The sequence below is a fragment of the Ornithorhynchus anatinus genome, chromosome 12 (assembly GCF_004115215.2).
Source record: "Ornithorhynchus anatinus isolate Pmale09 chromosome 12, mOrnAna1.pri.v4, whole genome shotgun sequence".
NCBI classification, from domain to species: domain Eukaryota; kingdom Metazoa; phylum Chordata; class Mammalia; order Monotremata; family Ornithorhynchidae; genus Ornithorhynchus; species Ornithorhynchus anatinus.
In genome coordinates this window covers 21329644-21356940 of record NC_041739.1, presented here as the reverse complement: position 1 = coordinate 21356940, position 27297 = coordinate 21329644, and the positions used below count along the sequence as shown (strand labels likewise).

General features: G+C 41.5%; 1 protein-coding gene across 1 annotated transcript in view; it reads left to right on the top strand.

Annotated features, from left to right (window-relative positions):
- Positions 1–27297, top strand: part of FHIP1A (FHF complex subunit HOOK interacting protein 1A) — a 102779-nt gene that overhangs the window by 43171 nt on the left and 32311 nt on the right. Inside the window, exons 4-5 of the mRNA XM_029077160.2 lie at positions 4831–4989; positions 6660–6746. Coding sequence (XP_028932993.1) covers positions 4831–4989; positions 6660–6746 — 246 coding nt within the window. The remainder of the gene's footprint in view (positions 1–4830; positions 4990–6659; positions 6747–27297) is intronic.

The following is a 27297-nucleotide window of genomic DNA, read 5'->3' as shown; positions in this document are numbered from 1 at the left end:
TATAATTAACTGGGTTCAATTAGACCTTTAAAGTTCAAGGACAAGGATCCAACCAACAAAGCAAACATGTTACTACAGTAGATAGATAATGGTTCCTTCCTCTTCCTCCTCCCCCTTGTCCGCCTCATCATAATGGTACTGCTTTTACGGATGAGAGCATACGAGATTATGAATTGTGTAACTGGTTCAAGGTAGCGAACTGGGCTGTAATAGGGAAGGGACGTAGCACCTCAGCAAAATAACTACCCACATCTGAAAGGTGTCCCAGCACCCACTTCTTTTCTCCGGAGAGTTCAGGAATTCTTAACACTCAGATCACTCCAGCTTTCCCTATTTTACTTCTGTGGAATCTAGGTGCAAAATATTTCCCAGTTCTCTAGCCTTTTACCTTGCAGCAGTGAAAGTGGTGTAAGTCATGCCATCTGTATATGCAATACTATAACAGTGTTATGCAGTCATATACCTGTAAATCACATAGTGAGAGGAAGATTTCCCTGTATCCCAGTAGGGGAGACAGAAGGTTCTCTGACTCCCTCTGCCTCCTTGAGGTACAGTGATCGATCACACTAGCACATGCATTAGGGCTCTCGGCTGCTGCTAGAAAATAACAAACACGGTTTTAAAATGAACAACTTTATCTCATAAAGTAGATATTCTTCTGGCAAATTTGAAAGGTAGTTAAGTCACAAAAAATTTAATTCTGGATGGTGTTCAGGTCCCACTGTGACTATTTAGAGATGTTCCAGTCGTTTGAAAAATGAATACTATCTTTAACCTTAGATGGGAATTCAAAAATCAATGGGAAAAACATTGGTGATGGTATTCTGCCCTTCCTTCGTTGGGATTTGTTGTCATCTTGTCTCCAAAGCTCTTGTTTAGAACATGGATTTTGTTTACATATGAAGAGATGTTAGCCAAATTGTAGCTGGTGATTTAGGACAACCCCTGATTCTGAACGGCCACAATACATAAAATCCAGAGGTATGGCCTAGTGGGTAGAGCACAGGCCTGGGTGTCAGAGGACCTGGGTTCTAACCCCAACTCTGTCACTTGCCTGATGTGTGACCCAGGGCAAGTCTCTGTGCTTCAGTTCCCTAATCTTGAAAATGGAGATTAAATTTTACAACCCCTGTGAGCCTCATATGCGACAGGGATTATGTCCAACCCGATTAACTGGTATCTGCCCCAGGAGCTTAGAACAGTGCTTGGAACATAATAAGTGCTATTATCATTATTATTATTATTGTTTTTATTGTATCAGCACGAATGGCTGATACAGGCTGGGATCTGTAAGCCCATTAGACCAAGCCAGTGAGGAGCCTCTGCCCTATCTATTCCACCCCTATTCTGCTTTGTCTTCAGCCTAAGTGGGGAAACTCTCTCAATGCCCCCCCCCAACCCCGTCACGCTGAGCACCCCCTCCTGGCTCCTTCCTAATCTGCTCCCCGCAGCATCTCAGACTATATCTTTTTTTATGGGGTGGACAATGGGAAGGGATGAGAAATGCATAATTGGCTAGTCCTATAAGCTTCAGAATAATACAATTTTTAATATAATATCTGAAAATTTTCTTGTTAGGTTACTTTAAATGAAACTTGTAAAAATTTGGATATGGTTGTGCTAAAAATCTTCCAAGTGCACTGAATTTGGTGTGGGCAGACATGAGAAAGACTAAAGAAGAGGTGGATTTTATGTATTTTTTAAAATGTGTTGGATAGGTATAAATTGTTTTTTAATTGAGAAATCCCTCTGAAGACAAGACCTCTTTACAGATTTTAATATTCATTATAAATAAAATGTCTCATAAAGCTTTATGCTACTAAGCCATTTAGGCTCTTGATGACTCATAGATTAAGCTACCAATATCCTTTCCATTGCTTCCTGAGAATAAACCAGGAGTTCTATTGAGTTGAAGAATCATGGGAGGTCATAAATTAATGTCTGTCTCCCCCTGTAGATTGTAAACTGTCTGTGACAGGGATCATGTCTAACAGCTCTGTTGGATTGGATTGTACTCTCTCAAGCACATAGTAAAGTGCTGTGCACTCAATAAATAGCATTGGTTGTCTCTGAAACTATTTGTTCCTGAGACCCCTGCACAATCAAACTTGTGCACTGATCAAATTTGATGAAAATATTGCCTGGAAATTAGTGATTAACAGGTGATCTGCTGGCTGTTCTGCTTCTGTTCAAACCTCTTGCCCAAGACAACATTTTCAATTTGTGTGGATGAGAAGTGTTGATTTTTCTTAAAGAGTAAAATCATAGAAGCAAAGCACCCGTGCTGAGCTGGAAATGTGAGCATTTTTATCAAGATTCCAGTTTTTCTCTTTCCTCTTTTCATTTTACACTGTAATCAATTCTATGTGACCTTATTACATTAGCATGTTGATGGATCATATTAATCCTGGATCATCATAATTTGATAGAATTAGTGATTGCTTTCTTCCTCTTCCTCTCACCCTGGGCCAAAGAGGTAGGCCTTAAGAAAATTGATGAGGCTTAGCTCCAAGAACTACTCCTCTATGTCACTTGTTAGGAATTGAGGTATAATTAGGATGGACAGCCATTTGATTTTACATTGGACAAGTCTGGTTTTCAGCTAGTCTGTCCCCGTCTAGTATTGTTATAGAGCTGGATGCCTGTATATCCAGTATTTTACTTTTAAGTGCTCCTTTTGCCAAGTTCTGTGGCTTGGAGCGGTGGCTGAGTTCATGTGTACCTGAGAAGAGAATATGACTCTGGAGCTGGTGGGAGGGAGAGGGAGGAGTCAGAATATCCCAGAGAAATGCCGTAGATTTGGACAAATTCATCCTGAAGCAGACAAACTTCATCACTTACATTCATCATCACAGACAGACCAGTGTAAATATGTGTGCTGACACGTGTTTTTGGGTCCAATATTTTTTTTAAAGGAATATCTCTGGTCACCCTAGGAATGGACATTTTTATCCCCAGACTAGTTTTTTGAGTATCTGAGGTTGTCAGCAGGTGCGGGAAAAAAAGAAAAAGGCAAATAGATGATGCGTTTCACAGGCCAGAAAGGAGACGCTCCTAAAGACCTTCCTGAAAGTTTTTAAAGACTAAAGTACCAATCTGTGTCAAGACACCTCTTAGAGCTCCCTTCTCCCTCAGCTTTACTCATTTGAGAAGCAGGGTGGCTTACTGGATAGAGAATGGGCCTGGGAGTCACAAGGACCTAGGTTCTAATTCCGCCACTGCCACCTGTCTGCTGTGTGACCATGGGCAACTCACTTAACATCTCTGTGCCTCAGTTACCTCATCTATGAAATGGGGACATGAGTATGAGCCCCATGTGGGACAGGGTCTGTGACCAATCAGATTAATTTATATCCACCCCGGCGCTTAGAACAGTGCTTGGCATAGAGTAAGTACTTAACAAGTTCAATAATAACAGCAATAATAATACTTATTTGGAATTAGAATTGTTGGTTACCTTAAACTTCAGTGGTTTCTGTTTCTGTGAGGGTTGATGTTCCAATTTTGGGCAGTAACCAGAGTAGACAAGTACTGAAAATAGAAGTAAGGTTTTGAAACTTAGAATCTTACACTCATTGAAGATAGGAGTCTTTCAAAGCCATATGGAAATGTCTTAATGTTAAATACTCTTTGTTTTTTTTAATTTGAATATTAGGTATGTGTTTTTTAATTACTGTCACTGATGTATGTAATTTAAAAATTAATGTTGCTCTAATTATATTGAAATCGTGAGTTGTGTTTCTCAGCTCCTTAGACAAATTATGTCTGTCTCTATAAATCCATCTTCAAAGCTTTAAAGTGGTTATGGAATTGAGAATATGCAGAATTAAAGCCTTTGTTCTGTGGTTAATTTAGCAGGAGTTAGCAAATGTAATTGATTAAAGTAATGTGGCTTCAAGGCTAGAGGTCCCTGAAGGACAATTCTTGGTTTTTCTTCTCTACTGTAAGAGGTTTTAAATTTGTAATAGGTAACTCACTCCAGGTTATTTTCAAAAGGGAATTTCAAGGCTACTTCTGTGGACAGTGAGGAAACCACTGGCAAGTCCTGGCTGACTGAGAGCTACTTTGCTTTGTTCCCAATAGCCAAACTGTACTGTGGGTTGTTTGATAAAATTGTCAAGGAAGACATTTTGGAAATAAGGACAATTATCTGAAATAATCCAAACATAATACTTTCTAGCTTAATATTTCTCCAAAGAAAATGGTCACAATTTCTCATACAGTGAACATCAAGAAACTTTAAAAATGTGTGCTTCTACACATTAAGGTAGCATACGGTTCTGCCATGTCCTGTTGGGTTTAGACTTGCCAAGTTTCCTGCAGGTTAATTTCCACTGCTCGGGAAACTGCTTTAGTTGTATCGACTCTGACCATGTTTACCCTGCACTAATTATTAAAATTATTTGGCAGGCAGCCAAGCAATTATATGGCCCTTGCACTACTGTGCTGCTGTTCTCAATATCTCATTAGTGTTTAGAGGTATTATGTGCAAAGGGGTCAAAAAAGATCTAGTTGCATCAAATTTAATTTGAAACATCGGAAAATCCAGACCCACAGAGGCAAGTGAATGTAATTCTGTTCCCAAGTTAGACTTTTCTCAGAACCCTGTTACTTTGAGGGCAATCATCCAAACCCACTGGGATTGATAGAAATGGAGTTAGTGGTTAAAGTGTGGGAACCAGGTTGCTGCCAGCCCTTTCAACTTTAGTCATGATTCCTGGGTTCTGGGGGCGACCCAGTTAGTACTTTGACTATCAATTGAGAGAGGGAACACCATCCCCTAAGCAAGAAAGATGGAATCATCATGATTGCTTTTGTGTCTGAATACAGGTGCTAGCCACTGGCCTGAGTGGCCTCTACTCCTCCCTGCCCACGAAGCTGGAAGAGAAAGGAGATGAGTGGCACTGCCTTCTGAAGGATGATTGGCTTCTCCTCCCAGCTTTGGTCCAGTTCATGAATTCCCTGGAGTTCTGCAATGCAGTTATTCAGGTACGGGAGCCGCAGAGAAGAAGTTGTCATGGCTGCCCTTCTTGAAAGACAAAATTGCATCTGAAGATGAGTTTGTTTGACAGAGAGGAAGTACCAGAGGATTTAGAAATTTCAGCCTGCAAGATGATTTTGAGTATAGTCAAAAAAATAGGTTTTCTTTTTTCCTTTCTTATTATACACTATAGCATTGGAAGTAAGTCCAATTACTGTCCTCATTAGGAGGATATTGTTAGCCAGTCAAGAATTTCAACATATACCATTTTTACTTCAAGGTTTTCATGATAGCCTACAAAGAGAAACACTTTATTTTGCTTAATGATGCATACTATATAAAGAATGTTGTTATCCCAATTGAATTTAGGAGGAGTTAAGCATCTTCTTAGCAACACAAATTAAATTTCTTTCAAAATTGGTCTGCTTGGAAAAAAACCTTCTCTGTCTATTTGCCTTCTTGATTAGATTTTCCCCTTCAGATTTCATGTTACTGCTCTTCTTCATCCTGCAGATAAAATCAGGGCTCACATCCCTATGGATATAGAGGGCTCTTTTACTGAAAATGGTCTATTTATAAGTAGAATGTCTTCTTAGGGTTTGGGATTGTTTGGCAAATCAGATTCTTCTGGTGTAGGGTGACAAATGTTATTTCTAATCTATCTGACCAAGTGAGGAAACAGCTTCTGAAGGAAAAAAAAGTGAGTAAATGAATTTCATTCCCATCTCATTATTATTACTAAACTCGGGAAATTTTCTTTTTAAGATAAAAGGAATATTTGTAAAATTATTTTTCTCATGTTGCATTCCATCAGTATTTTGTTTTAGAAACCTGTAGGAATGAAAGGTGGAATTCTAATTTTTGTCTCCAAAATACACTCTGTTACAAAAAATATTAGATTTTAAGCCCAACCTCACTATGATAATTGCTTTTTAGGAAAGAAGTCTAATGGGAATTGTTAGGGATGGGAACCTGTACCTTTTCTAATTAATTTTCAAATTAAAATCAGAACTTTTGGTAGATGATTTGTGCCTGTGTAAATATGACTTAAAATGACATTAACAGTGGGTCAGCACCACAAACTAACGTTTTGAGAGAAAAAAAATGTGGAAACTCTTGCAGCTTTACTCAAGAACAGAGAGTTTTTTTCTAAACAATCCATGAAGATTATATAGCTACTTAGCCTGATCACAGAGTTAGAAACTTCCGGAAGCCTGAAAGAGGGTATGTTTGGGGGAGGGAAAGGGAAGGGGAGAGAAAAATATTCCTGAGGAACTGAATGCCTTTCGAAGGTCAAGCTTTGTTTTAACTGTGGCTGCTTAGAGAGTTTACTCTGTGCTTGTTGTCTCATCTGAGGCTCCTGGGGGAAAAACTGTACTTCTCAGTCCAGGTTCTTGTTGAAGGGTAGGCACATCAGTTGGTCCCTCTAATCTTCTATGGTCTCTGATCTATATCCTCTGAGCCAGGGTTCAAAAACTTCTCCTTTCTGAATTGCTAATGTAAAGCAGAGGACCGACACTGTCATTGCTAAGGATGATTGGAATTTTTGTCTGTGGTTGGAGCTGGGAATGTTCTCTTCTTCTAAGGGATCAGAATGCATGCAGACACACGCAGCTCTGCAGATGAGTCTGATGATTCCATCCAATTTTTAATCGTGACTGGAGATTTCTTTCCTTAGGTGGCACATCCCCTGATTCGAAACCAGCTTGTGAACTACATTTACAATGGGTTCTTGGTTCCAGTCCTGGCTCCTGCTCTCCATAAGGTCAGTTCTTTGATGATAACAATCGATAATGCTGATGAAAATGGGCACATTGCCTTTTGAGGAGGGGAAAGGCTGCTGCGATGCCTTCGATCCTAGGTCGTCACTCATTGTTTATATGCTCTCTCAGCACTTGACAATCAAATAGGCCAGATGGGTTTGTCTTTTAGGCCTTGACTAAACTATGGCCAAACCTGTTCTGTGCTTGAAGTCACATTAATGGGGTTGGGAGCACCGGGATAGATAATCAAGTACAGCCAGACTGTTTCAGTGAGAGAACTAAACAGCTTTGAAAACCATGATGAAACCAAATCCAAGCCCAGGTAAAATCCACGCCATCACAAGCACCTTGTCTAATTGTGAACTCCCCAGACAGAATCCTCTTTTCACCTTCCTTTGCTTAGAATTACATTGCTGGTTCTCAAATTCTTGAAATGAAATATTGCTCCATAAAAGTCATGTTAAGCCTTTAGGCCAGTGTATGCTGAGGAAATTATGCCTGTGTTTAAGCAAGTGTCTTGGAAATGAGTTAATCTGCATCTATAATAGGCCAATGACTCTCTCTCATGATTAGTTTTGTTGTTTGTTTAGCCAAAGATATTATTTATTCATTAGGAAATATGACCAATCCATCAACAGCAACACCGGATTGTTCCGGTTCATGTTCCAAAAATCATTAGCATCTGAGAGAACAGTAAAAACTCAATTATCTGGAATGCACATAGCTAAGTCCACTCTGGTTAGGTTCAAGTTTCAGAGAGTTGAGTTTTTCTCATTTTAGCATGACTCCCTGCTCTTGTATTTTATTCTGATGGATGTTTCAATCATTTGGGATTTACAGAGAAGACTTAACCTGACTTGGTGGTTATTTGGGCACACTTCCCTCCCCCATTGTTGATGGAAATCATATTTTGATCATTGAAGCCTCAAAACCTAACAATACTTTTCAGGACTAGATCCCCTGGGCTTTAACAGTCTGTGATCAGTCTTGGTAGTGCCCTGCCATCATCCTTCATCCCCCTCAGTGGTGTTTGTGGAGGACAGAAGAACTACTGAGAACCTCACAGCTCTGGTCTGAAGGCTCCAGGGCAGTCAAAACAGAGTTTAGACTCCAACACCTGGAAGTGTATTTTTGAGGCCTCTTTTAGGTGATCAGAGTCTTGGCTTTTAGCACAGTGATACTACTGTGGAATGAAGTGACTGACTTTCAGATTCTTTTTGGGAAGATGGATTAGGGGGATTTCATTTGCGTAGAAACCCAGTCTGTTCTCTCTAACGAAATCCTCGCTGAAAAAGTAAATGAAATTGGTGGACTGGAACTCCAGCTTTATTTGTTTTGGGGCCTATCCATACCATTGAATTTATTTTGGAATCTTCTGGGATTGGTGACTCCTTTAATTTATGTGCCCAGGACTGAAAAATGAAGCACAGGCTGGGGAGTCAGAAGGACTCTGACTTTGGTGTGTATATATCTATGATTCTACTTATCTATTTTGATGGTATTGATGCCTGACTACTTGTTTTGTTTGGTTTTGATATGTCTCCCCCTTTTAGACTGTGAGCCCATTGTTGGGCAGGAATTGTCTCTATCTGTTGCCCAGTTTTACATTCCAAGAGCTTAATACAGTGCTCTGCACACAGTAAGCGCTCAATAGGATTGAATGAATGAATGACTTGGATTCTAATCCTGACTCCACCACTTGCCTGCTGTGTGACCTTGGGCCAAGTCACTTAACTTCTCTGTGCTTCAGTTACCTCATCTGTAAAATGGGGATTAAGACTGTGAGCCCCATGTGGGACAGGGACAGCATAGTAAATGCTTAACAAATACCATCATTATTAATGAAGAGCTGGGTCTTTTCTTGGAACAGTTGAGGATTGAAATAAAAATGCCATGAGAGACTCCCTAAATGCACCAGGATTGCACCGTTGGTTCCATTTGGTCAAAGTTTCATGGCACTTTTGCTTTCTTGGGTAAGTCAAATAGAAGCCTAAAAAAAAACTCTGCCTTGAGAGGATGCCACTGCCTGCTTCTCTTCCGATCTTTCTACTTCATGGTCAGTAACAATATTTACTGAAGACCTGGTATTTATAGAGCAAACTGTTAGTGTGTAAAGCATCATAGTGGTAACTGAGGAAGGAAAAAGAATGTAACCTACTCTTGAGAAGCTTGTAGTCTGAGGAGGAAGATGAGACAACGGTAGATAGAACTACAGTTGTTTTTAGCTCAGTGCATGATACAATACAAGGCCAATAGGAAGTGCTTACCACATACCACAGTTGTTATTGTGACTCTGTTATAAAGCACTCCTTTGGGTTCAGGTCATGCAGCTGCATTGAGGTGGGCTGTGTTGTACAGGGCCTGGCACATAGTAAGGGCTTAAGTACCATTTTTTTAAAAATAAGGACATTGCTGGAGTGATAGGAGTGAGTGACTGGCCCCAGAGAGATTAGTGTGGAAAGGTGTCACAGAGTTAAGGAGTCCCAAATTGTATTTTGGGATAGGGGAAGGACCTAATCTAATGGCTAGGAGAAGAGATAGCATATGCAGAAGCTTGAAGGCTGGAGCGGAACATGTTAGGAGCTGGGAAAGGTAAACAGGTGTGGATGGCTGCAGTGGAGAAGATATGAGCTAAAACAGGACTTTGGCAGGTGGAGGCCCTGGGCCCCATTTTGTGGAGTTTTGTGCCCTTTCCCCATTGGCCTAAAGAAACCCTGTCAGTGCAGGGTCAAAACTACTCATATTGTAGTAGATTTATGTCTGTCCCCCCCACTAGACTGTAAGCTCATAGTAGACAAGAAATGTCTACCAACTCTGTTTTATTGTACTCTCCCAAGCACTTAGTACAGTGCTCTGCGCTCAGTAAACGTTCAATAAATATGATTGATTGATGGATGGTTTTGCAGGTTTATCTGATTTGGGTTTTTGCATGGACATTGTTGGGAGCACAGACGGGTGGCTGTAGGAGACAAACAAGAGGCTGGTCCAGAGACAGAGAGTCCCAGCCCTGCTGATTGTGAAAGGCGGGAAGACAGCGATCCTCTTCGGAACCTCGAGATTTTTTCAGGAGCCATCCACACAGTTGCCTCTTGCTCGATAAATAATTTCAAGTAGAAAATGAGGAGAAATAGCCGACCCATAACAGAAACCTGACTTTTTCCCCACCTGTCCTTTGCTAAAACTCTGCTTCAGCTGTGAACATGGTTGGAATAATTTCAGCCATTTATTTTGAGGCAAGTGAACCTGGGCTAGAACAAACCACCCAGGAGCCCATTTGTTTTACTGTCTTGCCTTCTGGATGTGCACATGCATATTCATGAACTAGAGTCGATGCACACTCAAAAATGCATGGTTTATTGATTTAGGTAGATGGATAGATGTTTGTTTTGGGCAGGAGACTAAAAATGGGGAAAACAGGGAGGCTAGAAACCACAGCACCCATGTACAGCACAGACACCTTGTGTTGATCAGGAAATATGCTTATTGGTGGGAACCAAATTAGAGCCTCCCTAGAAGTATCCAGTAGCATATTTTCCATTTTCTTGGTCTTGGTAGTGGTAATAACAATAGTATTTATTAAGACTTATTCTGTGCAAAGCCCTGTACTAAGTGATGGGAAAGGAATACATTGATGGGGTACAGAAATAGTCCCTGGCCTCAAGGAGCTCATAACCTATGAATGGGGGAGAGTAATATTTTTTTTGTAAAAAAACCTCATGTCTGAATCTTTGCAGTCAGAAGGGAAAACAGAGCCTGGAAATATGAAAATGGGACACTTGGTATGTCTCTATTCTCTCATCATCATTTTACAACACTGATTGAGCACCTGCTATATGTCTGATCCTAATCTAAGGGCTATAGGTTGGATGGCTAAGTAAGGAATTAAGGAAATGACAAGGCATCTGTCTTTCTGAGCATCATTCTTTCAGGAAAAATAAAGCTGACAGACACACAGACAGGACACCTTTCATGTTGATACAAGAACAAAGCTGCATGAATGGGATCTTCATCCCTAGAGAAGGTAGTCAACTCACAGACCAGTCTTATATCAGCCTGTAGCCTAAGGATCAAACCGCACCACTCCTGAAGTCCTTTCCAGCCCTACAATTCCATGAAAAATAAATACACAAAATTTTAGAGTTGCAAAAGGCTTTGAAAGGTCATCTAGTCATCTTCTTCCCCATTTCTACCTTCTGTCATTCAGTCAAAATTATTAAGCTCTTCCTGTATGCAGAGGCTTTGGGAGAGTACAGTGTAACTGTGTCAGTGGACACGTTCCCTGGCCACTACAACCTTAAAGTCTAGAGGAGGAGACGGACGATAAAATAAATTACCTATATGTACCTAAGTGCTATGTAGGGCTGAGGGTGGAGTGAGCAAAGGGTAGGGCACCTTTTCTCTTTCTTATCCCTGCTTACAGGCCAACACTTCTGAGCCCGAGGGGCTTCTCAATAAGCCGGTCTGAGAACCTGTATAGAAACAGGGGTAAAGAAAAAGCAGGAGGTTGTGGAGAGGCCTTCTACAGCTTGTTCTGCACCATGGCCATTATCTAAGTCAAAGGTCACGAGAGGAGAGGTGAAAGAGGGTACTTAAGGTAGGAACGGGAGGACTGTGGTGAAAGCAAATCATCACTCCAGCTGTACTTAAAGACCGAAAACCCAGGGGTTGTAGAGAGGCGGATCTAATAATTGCCGTCAATAAGCACAGCTGACTCAGGTAATTAAAGGCCCACTTCTCTAGCAGGGCCTGCAGCAATGTAACCTGGAGGGGCAGTGATATTACTAGCCCTCTTTGAACAGTAATATTAAATAGGCCAACACCAGGCAGACTAAATTAATAATTGCACTGCCTAGTGAGAACCAGCTATCAAATAGGCCCAGAAGGGCCTCGAAGAACCTATAAAACAGTCAAACCAAGGAATGCTGAATTTGTTGGTTAAAAACCAAATTTCTCATTGTGCTGGTTCAGAGAATTGCCCCAAACTTTGATTCCCTTCTCTGTTCTCCTCTCGTAGGATCAAAAGGTGAGTTTGCCCATTATCTTCTGAGCATCCTTTGGAATGGTTGTATGTCTCATTTGGAAATTAGGGTTGCCTGAGGAAAAGTTGGGAATGCATAATACTCTTCCTCACCATGCTCTTGGTTTGTTCTTCTTTTGTAATAATAATAATAATCCTGGCATTTATTAAGGGCTTACTAAGTACCATGTACTGCACTAAGCACTGGGGTAGATACAAGATAAGGAAGTTGGACACAATTTTGTTGAATTTAAATGGTTATTGTCAAGTTTGTGTTGGGTTAAGCATGTGTTTGTACATAAGAAGAAATTCTAATTCAGCTTCCATTGGTACATATTTACATTGCTATTTAATCATGCAACTATATTGTGGTTTTTAATTACAGTTTTAAAAATAGATTTATATTGTCTTGGTCTATTTTTGGATCTTGGGAATTCATTTCCTGTGGTAAGCTATATTTTTGTTTCATGCTCTTTTGCTTAACATTATATTTTCATGGAACCAATTAAGATCGCTAACCAGAGTATAGCTGGAGAGGGAAAAGTTAGGGATGGGATATCCCTAGCCATAAGGGTGGAAGTCACAGTGTTCCTTCAAACATAGTATTGCTATTGGGCTGGAATGGTCATTGACCTGTCCCTGAACTGATACTCCTTAGGTTCCTATGGACTATTGATATGGATATTTTCTGGGGTTTCATCTTAATGCTCAATGACAGATAACTCTCAATTTCCAAAGAGCTTGTTACCTTGGCTTTCTGATTCTCCCCCTTCCCATGTCTGTCTGCTTTTTGGCTTTGTGATGGTACAGTAGGCTATCTCGAATATAGATAAGGGGGAAAGAAAATCTGCTGAGTCCTCAGCATCCCTTCCAGGGATAGGCAGTCATTCTTCCGTCTACTTGAGGCTGCAGTACAGCTCATTTGGTGGTCAAGACCTATAACTAAGTAAATTTTAGCTATCTGTTCCTAACAGATGGGAATTGTATGGCCTGGTGGATAGAGCTCAGACCTGGGAGTCAGAAGGACCTGGGTTCTAATTCGGCTCCACCACTTCTGCTGTGTGATCTTGGGAAGTCACTTAACTTCTCTGTGCCTGTTACCTCATATGCAAAATGAGGATTAAGACTGCGAGCCCCAAGTGGGAAATGAACTGTGTCTAACCTGATTAGTTTTTATCTATTCCCATACTTAGTACAGTGCCTGGCACATAGTAAGCATTTAACAAATACCATAAAAACAACCACACAGAAAAAGCAGGTTGAAGCAGCATGGCCTAGTGGAAAGGGTATGTTTCCTTTTGGGGGACCTGAATTCTCATCCTGGCTATGCCAGTTTTTTGCTATCTGGCCTTGGGCAAGTCACTTAACTTCTCTGTGCCTCAGTTACCTCATCTGTAAAATGGGATTAAGGCTGTGAGCCCTATTTGGGTCAGAGACTGTGTCCATACTGATTATCTTGCATCTACCCTGGGGATTAGTACAGTGCCTGGAACATAATAGGTGCTTAACAGATAAAATAAAAAAAGGGAAAAAGTAATGAAGGCCTGACGTATGTGTGTGTGTGTACCTGCAAATTCAGAGAGTTTACAGTTGCAGGGTATTTGTCATTCTCCCCTCAGTCTCTGTAGCCAGCTCTTAGGATGCATTCCAAGTTAGCTGAACTCTAGATATTCCCAAGCTATGGTGTTTACAAATTTACAAGTCCCAGGATGCTGGTGGCAAACTACTTTCTTGAGGTACACTAGCATGGAGCCTCAAGAGAGCCCCAGCTGTACATTGCCATGGGCACTGGGCCCCTGGAGTTACAACCTCAAAAGTGACTAGAAACATCACTGGCTGTTTCTTCAGTCAGCACAGGAGGGCCAGTAATGTCTTCGTATTTTGCGACACCCCTGATCCAAGTTTTATTGGGAAAAGAATCTGACAGTATTTAATGAAAATCTTGGTGCTAATTATGGTTTTCATTTCTCTGCCGTCTTCCCCAGGAGTACTTCAGGGGAGAAGAGAGGGAGAAACAAATTGAGAGACAGTTGACAACAGGGAGAAACAGAAGACAAAGGAGAAAAATCAGGAAATACACAGGAGAATAGGCCCCAAGAGAAGGGAAAATAGGCGCAGTGAAAATGAAATGGGAAAAAAGACAAAGAAAGAGAACAAGGACCGGAGGTGTTGGAGAAGCAGAAATCAAGAGGGAATATAGATTTAAAGAGTGAGTGGATGGCAAGTGAAATAATGGATGAGTGGGAGAAACTAAAGAGTAGGTGTGAGATTGCTTAGCTGATTAAAGAGTAGCTTTTCTGAATTCTAGAATCATTGATTGAGCCTCAACAAGGAAAAAATGCCAACCCTGGTTGTTGCCAGGGTTACCACTGCAGCAGAAGGTTTATGTCCCACAACCTTGGCCTAAAGAAAGGGTCCCAATAACCCCTGCCTCGGGGTTTCTAGAGATAGCGGGGCAACAGCACCCCAGATATGCCCTGCCTAATGTGAGATAGCTGATCCCTTGAGTTGTGCAGGTTTAATTACTACTATGACGGTATCCCCAATTTAAGTACATTTTAAGTAAATTAGAGAAAGCAAGCAATGTGTCTTTGCCAAGATGATTTTGCAACTGAGTATATACGTTTAACTCTACACATAGCCACTTCCACAAACATATTCAGCAAACTCTTTTATGAAAAGTTGAAGAAAGACTAATCACATCTGGTGGTGGAGAGGAAAGGAAGGCTTTTATTGCGTTCTTACTTGGGATGGGATAAGTCTTTGGGCCCATTCCAGACAGAAGCAGGACTGGGTTTTTCCTCATTGCCCTGCAGCCTTGGGCACCGGCAGAAAATATGCTGAAATTATCTGCTCGGAGTACAGGGCTACAGGAGTGATTGGGTACTAGAAGAAGCCCATTCCAACCAACGGGTGAATCAAGGGATGTGCACATGCTCCAGGGTGACCCCAGACATTTCCTCCCTCCTCAGCACCTAGTTTCTTCTGGGAGGGGAAATGCAGGGGAATATTTCAGGTAGTTGAAAATGCACGATTTGGAATCTGGATTTCTAAGAATTCTAAGAATGTTCTGAGAAACCTGGAGTCAGAATGTAGAAATGATTCGGTTCATGACCAAATCAGAAATATAAAAAAGGGACAATAATGTTATTCAATAAACAAAAATGTCTGTCTTTTTACTGTGTTATGCTTTTGTTTATGTTAACTTGCTGAGGTGATGCAGGAATGTGGTCTAATTTCATATCGTGCCAAGAGATCTCTGCAGGCCTGAAATGCTTTGGCATTTTTGTCCCGTGTCCCAATCCTGCCTGAAAAATACAGTTCAAATCATGCTGTGTTACAATAGCTTAGTACAGGCGCAGAAATTGTGCAGGTGAGTCAGGGACATTAGACAAGGGACACAATCGATGCTTGATAGAGGAGCCCAAGGTTTTGTCACTGCCATGAAGCTGCTGCCGGGAAGAAGTGGGAGAATGGAGGAAGTTGGGAGGCGGACTGGGAAAAGGTGACATGACGGGATCTGTAGCTGACCTTCTCCCTGGCCTTGTGGGCAGTTCTGAACTCTTGCCCCCTTGCAGCTCATCCTTCTTCCAGCTTACAGACACAGAGATCCGTTGGCAAGGTATGGGAACGTGAGGCAGGTGGAAACCTGCAGCCTTGTAGAAAGAGTACAGATAGGAAAGATAGGTGCTACAGGAGCACTGGAGGAGCCTTGGGGATAGGTGATAGAAGTTCATTTTGAGGAATATGAAAGAGAAATAAGTGGCCTTGTGGAAAGAGTATGGGATTGGGAGTCAGGAAACCTGGGTTAAGTTCCAGTTCTACCACTGGCCTGCTCTGTGCTTAACTTCGTTGCGTCTCTTATTTGCATCTGTAAAATGGGGATAGATACCTACCTCTCTCTACCACCTAGATTCTGAGCCCCATGGGAGTCAGGAGCTTGTTCAGATCAGATTACCTTATATAATAATTAATATTACTATGGTACTTGTTAAGTGCTTTCTATGTGCCCAAGCACTGTTCTAAGTGCTGGGGTAGATACAGATTAATCAGGTTGGACACTCTCTCTGTCCCACATGGGGCTCAATTCTTGGGGAAGCAGCGTGGCGCAGTGGAAAGAGCCTGGGCTTTGGAGTCAGAGCTCATGAGTTCGAATCCCAGCTCTGCCACCTGTCAGCTGTGTGACTGTGGGCAAGTCACTTAACTTCTCTGGGCCTCAGTTACCTCATCTGTAAAATGAGGATGAAGACTGTGAGCCCCACGTGGGACAACCTGATTCCCCTGTGTCTACCCCAGTGCTTAGAACAGTGCTCTGCACATAGTAAGTGCTTAACAAATACCAACATTATTATTATTATTATTATTGTCCACATTTTTCAGATGAGGTAACTGAGGCACAGAGAAGTTGTGACTCATCCAAGGTCACACAGACATGTGGCCGAGCTGGAATTAGAACCCAGGTCTTTCTGACTCTCAGAACTATGCTGTATTCATCAAAGCACAGTCTATCCTGGAGTTTTGGCACATAGTAAACACTTAAATGATACTATAATTCATTCATTTTATGGAATTATTACTGCATGGCAAACTTTAAAATCTAACACATACCCTTTCAGTATATTTCCTGACTTGGACCCAATAGAAACCTTGCATGAGATCTCTTGGGATTAAGAAAATTAACTGGTTCCCTATTTTATTTCCCTCTCAAATATAGTCTCTGATAGCTTTGTAACTTTTCAAGAGGGTTCCAATTCTAACCCTTGCCAGGCTGCACAACAGCCCTATTGCTTTTGAATGCTCTGAGAAGAATTGGGATATGTATTCTTATAATACTGACAAACATGGTCCCTATCCTATGGAATACAGCGCAGTGCGTGAATGTTTATGTATTGTGCCTAGTAGAAAGAGCATGGCCTGGTAATCAGAGGGCCTGGATTCTAATTCCAAATCTGCCACTTATCTGCTGTGTGACTTTGGGCAAGTTACTTAATTTCTGAGCCTCCGTTTCCACACCTGTAAAATGGTTGTTAGATCCTAGTCCCTTGCCCTGTGTAGGACAGGGACTGTGTCCAACTTGATTACCTTGTAGCTGCCCCAACACATAGTTTAGTGCTTGGCACACAGTAAGCACTTAGCAAGCTCCATTATCATTTTTATTATTAGTTAGTAGATGAGTACCCAGAGAAGCAAAGATTTACAGATGCGTATGTATATGTACACACACACATCTCTTCATGTCAATAACAAGCATATTTGAGCAATGCCAGATTTTATCTAAAGTGATTGATGTTTGGATTGAAGATAGAATTCTTCGAGCACTGTCACTTTAGATATGCAAAACTCCCAATCACATGGAATTATATTAAAATTGTTGTCGTCGTGATGCTATCATTTATATTTGCTTCTGCAAATTCTCTGCGCTGCAGTGCTTCAGTCTGGAGCTCAATGCTGAATTCAAACTGAACATTTATTCTGAAATATTTTGCATGTCCAGGTGTGGAGTCTCATTCAAATCAGGTAAAGAGGGCTAGGGTAGTTGAGGCTGTCACTAGGGCACACGTACCAACAGTGATGATGATCAGAGGCTAAAAGGCATGAACTTTGCTGGGCCCGTGATTTTCAATGTTTCCATTCAGCAGACAGCTCCTCTTTGCTAATTCGCCATTAGATCTCTGACTTCTTTGCCAGGCCAAATAGATCAAACACATGTTTTCAGGATGAAATTTTCACTAAGATCCTGATAAGACCGTCTTAATATAAGAAAAGAGTTGGGGCATCATTGTTGTCATCTTCCAAGGCCCATAAGCTGTTAGTGTTTTGCTGGGCACTGAACACAATAAGTTGAAAACTTAGCCTCTATTCTCTAGGACAATTACAGTGTAAATGGAAAACAGTGACTTGAACAGACATTTATTTGGACAGTCAGATGTAGGCAGCAGCACCAACATTCAATAAGTAAATATTGGTAGTATGTTTAAGCTTTATGGCAAATTATTTGTTCTAGTGGTTGAAGGAAAAACAAACACTTCATTTCAGTTGGTCAGGGAGGCTTTGCAAGCGAGGTGGATTTGCAGAGCTCTTTGGATGTAATGGGGGAAGAAGAGTTTTTTTAACATTTGGGAATTTGTGAGAGATGGTTCAGTGAGTGGCACAGGACATCAGATAACGGTTTGCCTTGGGAATACGGAAGGGAGAAGGGAAAGGCTAGGGGAAAATGGAAAATCAGAGATAGTCTAAGGAAAGGCTTTAAAGCAGAGGTTGAGAATTTTAGAGGTAGTGGATGTGGATACTAATATGGGTAGTGTAATTTGTTGGGAGAAGGACAGATTTTGTAGGGATGATGAGTAACTTTGTTAGTTTAATATTGCCAAGGTCATGATTTATTTCAGAGTCAGTTGGAGAAATATTTCAGGTTTATTGAGACTTCTGCAGAATGTCTGTCTAAACCTAAAAAAATCAGCAAAACTATCATTTTAAAAGATTGCTGATAGCATTCTGAATGGCTGTGAGAACAGGTAATAGGTTTTCCAACTTTGCTATCTGAGCCTTTCTGAGATATCAAGAAGGTATATATACTGAGGATGTATTTTCCTTTCTGCCTGCAATTCTTGCCCAACCTGTCCTGAATGATTTCAGTGAAATTTGCCTGAGGCAAAAGTAAAATAATTAATAGAAACCCACATGTCCACTCTATGGTTCCCGTAACTTATAGATTTAGCTTTTGCTTCACGTCTCTGTGGGTCTGACTGAAAAGGAGAGATTGCACCATCTAGTGGATCTCAGAAGTGGCTCTAAGATTCCCTCTTGGGTGGACCTACCTTGAGAAGGAGGCTGGCTAGCTGAATCTGATGATCATTTCTCAACATTGGCAGATTCCATTTTGGTTTCATCCCAGTAGTCATGTTCATAGCAGAGAGTGGTCAAGCGATTACACTTTAAAAGTTACTGTAGCTTTTGCAAAATTACTAGCCTCCTGTAAGATCTCACTGCTAGCTCAAGAGCATAAGTGATTAAAATTGATTTTGAGATACAATAACTTGTTTGCTGTGGCTATATTGCATTTTATTGTTCACTATTTTTAAAAAGTTATTACAATAGAGACTCTAAAATTCATGAGGCTTAGTCATTTTTTTTTTCCAGGAATCCTCTCATGTTCATTTTGAAACATTCAGTGTATGTAACCGAGTTATTGGAAATTGGTCTTCTGCCATCAAATGAATATGGAAACTCAATAAAATGTGTTTATTTAGACTCTAGACTGTGAGCTCATTGTGGGCAAGGGACTTGGCTGTACAGTAGTCTCCCAAGCACTTTGTTCAGTTCTCTACACAGTAAGCACCCAATAAATACGACTGATTGATCTTTAAGATCCTCAAGTATATTGTTATAATGAATATCTATTAGATCCACAGAGAACCACATGGTCACGCACTTCCTTTGCTCCCTCTCTCTATTATAGAGGCACAGGACCCACTGAGAGAAGTAAGATGGGCCATGGCTTCTTGGTCCTAAGAGTTCCCGGGGCACAGAGGCCGAGTCGTGCTATCTGGCCAAAGGGCTGCATCTCTAGAATTACAAATCCCAGGAACACTTGCCAGGGTGGGGAGATGACAGCAGTGACAGTAACCTTTTGCCTTGACCACTGCTAGTCAATCAATCAATCGTATTTATTGAGTGCTTACTGTGTGCAGAGCACTCTACTAAGGACTTGAGAGAATACAGTAGAACAGAGTTGGTAGGCCAGTGGGTTTCTCTGCCATGGATTAGCATGTACCACTTCTATACTGGAGCCTGTTTTGCTGTGGAATGTGGCAAACAAGCAGGGTTGTGCAAGCTTCTATCCAGCCAGTTATTGACCGCCCCCCCCCCCCCCCCCCCACTATATCCAGACTTCACTTACAGTGCCAAATTTGGTCACTGTGATGTTGAAGTCTTGGAATTATTGCTGTTCAGCAACATGGCATGTTGTCGGCTTCTTTAACCCTCTCAAAAAGTTTTGTTCATACATTTTGATGGGTTTTGTAGACTGGATTATCCTTGAAATTTTTTCTTGTGTCTTGTAGGGATGGATATTTCTTAGTTTCTTGGAAATCGAAGAGGACATCAATTTATTGAAGTTGAGAAGTGATTTAGGCAGCATCATCATCTAAGAGTCGATACCTAGCTCCTTCCTTCTGGACTCAAATAATAGGAGTAGATTTGCCTCAGATAGCTCAGCAAGTGGGTTTTAGCTTCTGACCTGCACTGGCGCTTGCCATTCTTACAGTTTATTCATATTCCAGAGGTGCACTCTACATCCATTCTGGATCACGTGGCATGCACATATGCGTGCATACACACATACTCACATTCTTGTCATCTCCCGCCACAGATACTCAAGTGACAAAAATTGAGCCACTGTTATAATAGTAGCAACTTCCTCTTATCAATTTCCCAACTTATTCAGTCAGGAACGTAATGCTTGGCACCCAGATAATAACTATATTCATGATGCTCCTTGATCATAGCTTTGGTATATGTTAAGTGTTTACTAATAATAATGGTATTTATTAAGTACTTGCTATGTGCCACGCACTGTTCTAAGTGCTGGGGTAGATACAAGGTAATTAGGTTGTCCCACTTGGGGCTCACAGTCTTAATCCCCATTTTACAGATGAGGTAACTGAGACACAGAGAAATGAAGTGACTTGCCCAAAGTCACACAGCTGACAAGTGGTGGAGCCAGGATGAAAACCCATGACCTTTGACTCCCAAGCCTGTGCTCTTTCCACTAAGCCACACTGCTTACTATGTGCCAAGCACTAAACTACGTGTTGGGATAGGTACAACGTTTGCAAATTGGACACAATCCCTTTCCCACATGAGCATCAGAGTCTAAGGGAGGAGGGAGACTATGTAGATTATGCTCATTTTACAGATGAGAAAGCTGAAGCACAGAGAAGTTAAATGACTTGCCCACAGTCACACAGCAGACAAGTGTCAGAGAAAAACCACAGTGTTTCTATAGCTGAAGTAAGGAAGTTGCTACTGTTACAACAGTGGCTTGATTTTTGTCACTTGAGTAGCTGTTCAGGGAGATGACGTATATGTGTGTGTGTGTGCGCACGCACACGTGATTCAGAATGGATGCAGAATGCATCTCTGGAATATGAATAAACTGTAAGTATGGCAAGCAGTAGTGCAGGTCAAAAGTTAATGCCTTTATGAATGGCAACTTAATGTATTACTTGCATTGTATTCATCCGAGTGCATTGAATCTGAATTGCTGGCTATTGTCCCAGGGACCCCTTGGAAACTGGTATTTAAGTTACAGCACTTTTTCTTTCACTGGTTTGATGATAAATTTTTGTGGGTTTTCTCCATCCTTAACTCGTTCCCCCAGAGTAGGATGCTAAATGTGTCCAATAAACAAACTGTTTCTTGGTTTAAAGAGAGGGGTGGTAGAAGTCATTATGGCTTGTTTATATCAGCCTTGTGACATGCTGGATCTTTTCTTAACAATAATAGCTGCATCATTTCTTTCTGGGTCATTTATTCTTTTGGCTACTGCTTCCCAAATGAAAGCAGGTTTTGTCCATACTGAACTTGAGATGTCAAAATTTGTTATGTTATCTAACCTGTGCATTAGTATTTACAGGTCATTCCTTCTTAAATCAGTGTAATTACAGAATAATCATGAGAAAATCACCATGATTGCTCAGTGACTTGAGAGATAATCTAAAGGCCTGGTTTACTGGTCAAGGGTAAAGTTGGTTGACAGTGTTTCATTGAGTTATAGGTTGTTGAGCTTATCTAACCTTTTCACTTGGAAATTTAATATTTTTCTACCTGCCTCATTGATTCTTTGGACATATAACCTCATTGAGTGTGAAGATTTTTTAAAATCGTCTATATAGGAACAGTGACTGTGTATCTCCAATACGTGCACCTTGCCTATTTTGCTGATATATTAGTTCTCCTCTTCCTCACTCCTCCCACTACTGCAGGTTTTTTTTTTGGCTCTTTAGTAACTTGTTCTTTTTTTTCTTTCCCTTTCCTGGCCTCCCCTCATCTCATTCCACTCAAGTCTTTTCACTCCATCACCTTGGTGTTTCTGGCCACCTGATGGTTGTCTTCCCCAGATCAGGCCATTTTCTTTGCTTTTTGACTCCCAGTGGACTCTCTTCTGCTCTGCCCAGGCATGCTCCGAGACAATTGTTTCATATTTGAAAAGTGATGTCATTGTTGTCGTGCCACTGCAGAGCAAGTTGCCTCTTGGGAATGGTTAAATAAGAGGCAGAGAGTTCTATGAAGAGATGCTGGACTATGGTAGATACTTTATGCTTTACTTTTTTGCGTTATATTTTACATTTGTGCATTTACTCCCTTCGCTCCACAGAGACTGCCCTCTCAGAGGTTACCAATGATCTTGTCAAATCCAACAGCCTTTACTCCATTCTTATCTTCCTCAACTGCTCAGTTGCCTTTGACACTGTGGACCATGCTCTGCTCCTGGAAACATTACCTAACCTTGGCTTCACTGACCCTGTCCTCTCCTGGTTCTCATCTTCAGGCTCATTTATGGGCTCCTCCTCTGCATTCCACCCCCTAACTGTGCAGGTCCCTCAAAGCTCCCTTGGAGAACTCATTTGCTCCCACAACTTCAACTACAGTCTCTATACAGATGATTCCCAAATCTACACTTCCAATCCCAGTCTATCTCCTTCTCTGCAGTCTTGCATTTCTTCTTGCCTTTAGGACAGCTCTACTTGGTTTTCCTGCCGACACCTCAAACTCAACATTTCCAAAACAGAACACTACTCATCTTCCCACCCCGCCCTCCCCTTCATTTTCTCATCACTGTCGACAGCACCAGTATCCTCCCTGACTCACAAGCCCATAGACATGGCATTATCCTCGGCTCATCTCTCTATTCAACCCACATATTCAATCTGACATTAAATCCTGTCGGTTCGACCTTCACGACATCGCCAAAATCCGCCTTTTCCTCTCCATCCAAACTACGCTTTGCTATTCTGAGCACTTATCCTATCCCACTTTGACTACTGTTTTAGCCTCCTTGCTGACCTTCCTGCCTCCTGTCTCTCCCCACTCCAGTCCTTACATCATTCTGCTGCCCAGATCATTTTCCTAAAAATCTTTTCAGTTCATGTTCCTCAGTGCTCAAGAACTTTTAGTGGTTTCCCATTCGCTCCTGCACCAGACAGAAACTTCGTTCTGTTGACTTTAAAGCCAACTCATTCATCTTGTCCCTTCCTGTTTTACCTTACTGATTTCCTAGTACAACTCAGCCTGCTCGCTTTGCTCCTTTAATGCGAACCTACTCCCTGCTGTACGTTGATGTATTCTATCTTGCCACTGACCCCTTGCCCATGTTCTACCACTTTTCCAGGAGTCCCTCCCCATTCCTATCTGACATATCATCTCTCTCCCCACCTTCAAAGACTAATTAAAATCACATTTCCTCCAAGAGACCTTCCCCAACTAATCCCTCATATCCCCTACTCCATCTCCCTTTTGTGTAGCATATGCACTTTGATCTGTACCCTTTGGACACTTGATATTCATCCCACCCTCAACCCCTCAGGACCTATGTACATAGCTGTAATTTATTTTTAATGTCTGTCTCCCCCTCTAGATAGTAAGCTCCTTATGGGCAGGGAACAGTCCTACTAACTGTTTTATTGCACTCTCCCAAGCACTCATTGCAGTAGTCTGAATACAGTAAGTGCTCAATAAACTGATTGATTTTTGTTAATTTTTATTAACCAATGATATGAACTTCTAGGATGTTGTGCTATTGAAGAATAATTATAGACCAAAAAGTACATGGAAGTTTAAATGTTAGTATTTCATAAAAATTGAGTTGTCTCTCTTTCCACCTACCTCTTGCCCACACTTTTCCCCTGCCTGGTACTTTCTGCCTTTCACATCTGAAGACCACACAGCTATTGCTGTCTTTAAAGTTGTTTTAAAATCACACCTCCTCCAAGTGGTCTTCCCTGATTAGACTCTCATCTCTCTACTTATATGCAAATGCCACTTCAGCCCTTCTACCACTGAGCAACGTTCCACAGCACTTATGTAAGCATGAACTCTTGTACTTATCTAGAACAGTGCTTGGCACATAGTAAGCACTTAAATACCATCATTATTATATCTCCTTTTCCTTCTGCCAATCTGTAAATCATTTTAGTGTCTAATCTCACTACTAGATCGCAAGATCTTTGAGGGTAGGGACCATGTCTTAATTCTTTTGTACTCCCCCAAGTGCTTAAACAGTGCTCTGCACAGAGGAAGTGCTCATTACTATAGTTTGATATTTTTATTAATTGAAGAGAGTTTTCTGTACAAATCTTTAAACTGTATGAGTAGCACTTTGTTCCATGAAAAGTGATTTCTGAATATTGCATTTGGCCACACCACATAGTCCAGGGACAACAGGCAAATACTAAGAATGGGAGATAGTTACCACTTGGGAGCAGATGTCACAGGCTTGCAATTGCAATCCACAGTCAAGGGAATAATCAGTGTAGCCTTGGTTATGTTCCCACAGTCTTTCCCTGAATATGTTGCTGATGGAGAGAAACTAGAAAGAGTCTCTTCTTCCATGAAGAATCACCACTATCCTAGGGCTATTTCCAGGCCTCCAATTCTGGACTTCCCTTTATGCTAGGCACTGGGCCTTTCCTTTGAAGGAGGTAGAAGGTAAGGTATCTGGGAGGTAACTCTGCCCCCCCATCAAGAGCACAACAAGTTTAATCCTGACTCTGCTCCTTGCCTGCTGTGAAATCTTGAGCAAATCATTTAATTTACTTCAGTTTCCTCCTCCATAAAATGGGTATTCACTACCTGTTTTGGGTCTTTCATGTCATTCCAGGAAGCAGGGAGCCCAAGCCACCAACTCAGGTATTTTCCGGTAATCCTTCCGCCCAAGCTTCCTCTGTAGATGGCAGGGGCTATCATAGGGACATCAGGAAAATTGGCATAGTCCATGGAGTTCCTGGGGTGCTGTTTCCTGTCAATTTCTTCCTCTCAGCAAAAATGGACCAGTTTGCCCAGATATCCATGTTGCCAAGGGCTGGAAAATGAATGTCCTACCACCTGTGTTTTAGAGAGTGTACATGCGTCATTTCTTTCCCACCAAACCTAGCCCAACTCATTTGGCCTCCTATCATTCCCTTTGTAGGAGAAGGAAATAGAAGGGTTTAAAATTGCATCCTCATTTATTTTTGATTTAAAGTAGGATCCTCCAGGATTTTTTCTTTTTTCAACTTGTGCATGAAGAAGATAACTTGGTTTCAAAAGACTTGGTACTAAAGAAGCATTGGAGTTATGCAGAGATAGGCAGTGTGCCAGAATATCAAAAAGCCTTCCTTATCTGGGACAGCCAGGTGGCATTGTCCTGTAGGCAAGGATTTACCCAAAAAAAAAAAAAAGCCAACAAATCTTGGTGTGCTATTTTTTTTTAAATCAATACTTGGAATAAACATGCGGCATAATTCAGCTTTGCAAATCATTTTTAAAAATCACTAGGCTGCAAAAATGCAATTTGGCAAACAAAATGCATGTTGGTTCTCTGTACCTTAACCAACCTACCCCTCATTAAATGCCCATCTACATTTCCTTTTAAAGTTCCTCAAGCACCTGCTGCAGCAGATACACAGATTGTAAACTCCTTGTGGGCAGGGAACTTGTCTGTGAACTCTCAAGCACTTTGTATGGTGCTCTGCACACTAGAATAGCTCCAGAAATACTACTGATTGATTGATGGAAAGGTGGTGTAGCATTTCAGATCATAAAAGCAGAAGAGAGATTACTCCTGTCTTAAATCCAACTCCTCAGAATTACTAGAAGTGTTACCTCTATTGGCTTTAACACCATAAAGTGCCAGCAGGCCTTTTGCCCATTTCAAAGAGAGAGCCATTACCTTTCACCAGGCTAAACTTGAATCTTGGTTTCAGAAACAGGGATGAAGGAGGGAGGAGCGTAGTTTGTGAAGGGTTTCCTTTAAGTCAGGGATTGTGTCTACCAACTCTATTGTACTGCACTTCCCCATAGTCCGCCCCCCACCCCCGACCCTTTTATGATATTTGTTAAGCCCTTATTATATGCCAGGCACTGTACTAAGCACTGGGGTAAATACAATTAAGTGTCCCTATGGAGAAAATCTGGGTCTCAGAAGAAGGAAGTGCAGAAAAAACCTACTTGCCAAGCCAAAATTTGTGTCATATTTTATGTCTGCCTCTCTGGTTACTGATTTATTGCTTAGATTTGTTTTCCCTTCTGGAATGCGCTCCACCCCTCAGTTTCATCAATTAATAACATCTTGGCATTGTACAGCACTTTTTTATACTTTTCAAAGTAGAAACTTTCTTTCAAAAGTAAACTTTTAAAAGTATATACTTTTCAGTGTTTAGAACAGTGCAAGCGCTTAGAACAGTGTTTGGCACATAGTAAGCGCTTAACAAGTACCATAAAAAAGGTGTTTTTATTTTGGTTATCTGATTGATCCCGTCAACATCCCTGTAAAGTAGGAAGAGACAGGTATTAATCTCCCTGGTTTGCAGATGAAGAACTGAGATACCGAGAGCTTAAGTGATTTGCCCAATGTTCTGTAGCAGACCAGTGACAGAGAGCAAGGGATTAGATTAAGTCCTGCAGATTTGCAGCCCTATGTTTTTTCCTCCAGACTATTCTTCCCTTCTCCCAAAGCATCTTTTAAAAAAAAAATCACTTCCCCCAGGGGGCCTCCCCTAATTAGCATCCCCTCCCCCCCAAAAAAAACTGTCTTGTTGAACCATTAAACACTTTTTGCTCTGTGCACAGAGAGGTGCTTAACAAAAGAAGCAGTGTGACCCTGTGGAAAGAGCATGGGCCTGGGAGTCAGAGGACCTGGGTTCTAATCCTGACTCCACCACTTGTCTGCTCTGTGACCTTGGGCAAGTGACTTTGCTACTCTATGCCTCAATTTCCTCATCTGTAAAACGTAGTTTAAAACTTACTCCCTCCCACCTAGACTGTGAGCTCAACTGGGGACAGGGACTTGTGTCCAAACTGATAGCCTTGGATCAACCCCAGTGCTTAGAACAGTCCTTGGCACATAGTAAGCACTTAACAAATATTTCTTTTTAAAAAGTGTTTTGGGTACAGGTCGTGTTCTAGAACAGCTGGACCTTGATTTTCAGTCACTTCTGCATTCTCCTGTTGTCCGGGCCAGGCATGACTCAAATGCACAGAGAGTTCTGGGTCCCAGTTTAACCATTTGTTTAACCCTTCTTGCCCACCCACATTAGACCAGGCCTCCTAGCAAGCAGCAAAACGACCTGGAAGGAGGTTTACCTTCTTCACTTCCTGCTCCCAGAAGGATTTCTGAGTGTCAAATTGGCCAAAGGGTAGGCAGCAGGAGGGTAGAGGACCTGGAAAACTAAGGACCTTTGACCACAGACTGGATAATAGACCTCTCAGTGACCCAGAAATGACTTCCTTGAATTTGGCTGCAGGATGGAGGAAGTTATGGACCATGCTCCTCTTGT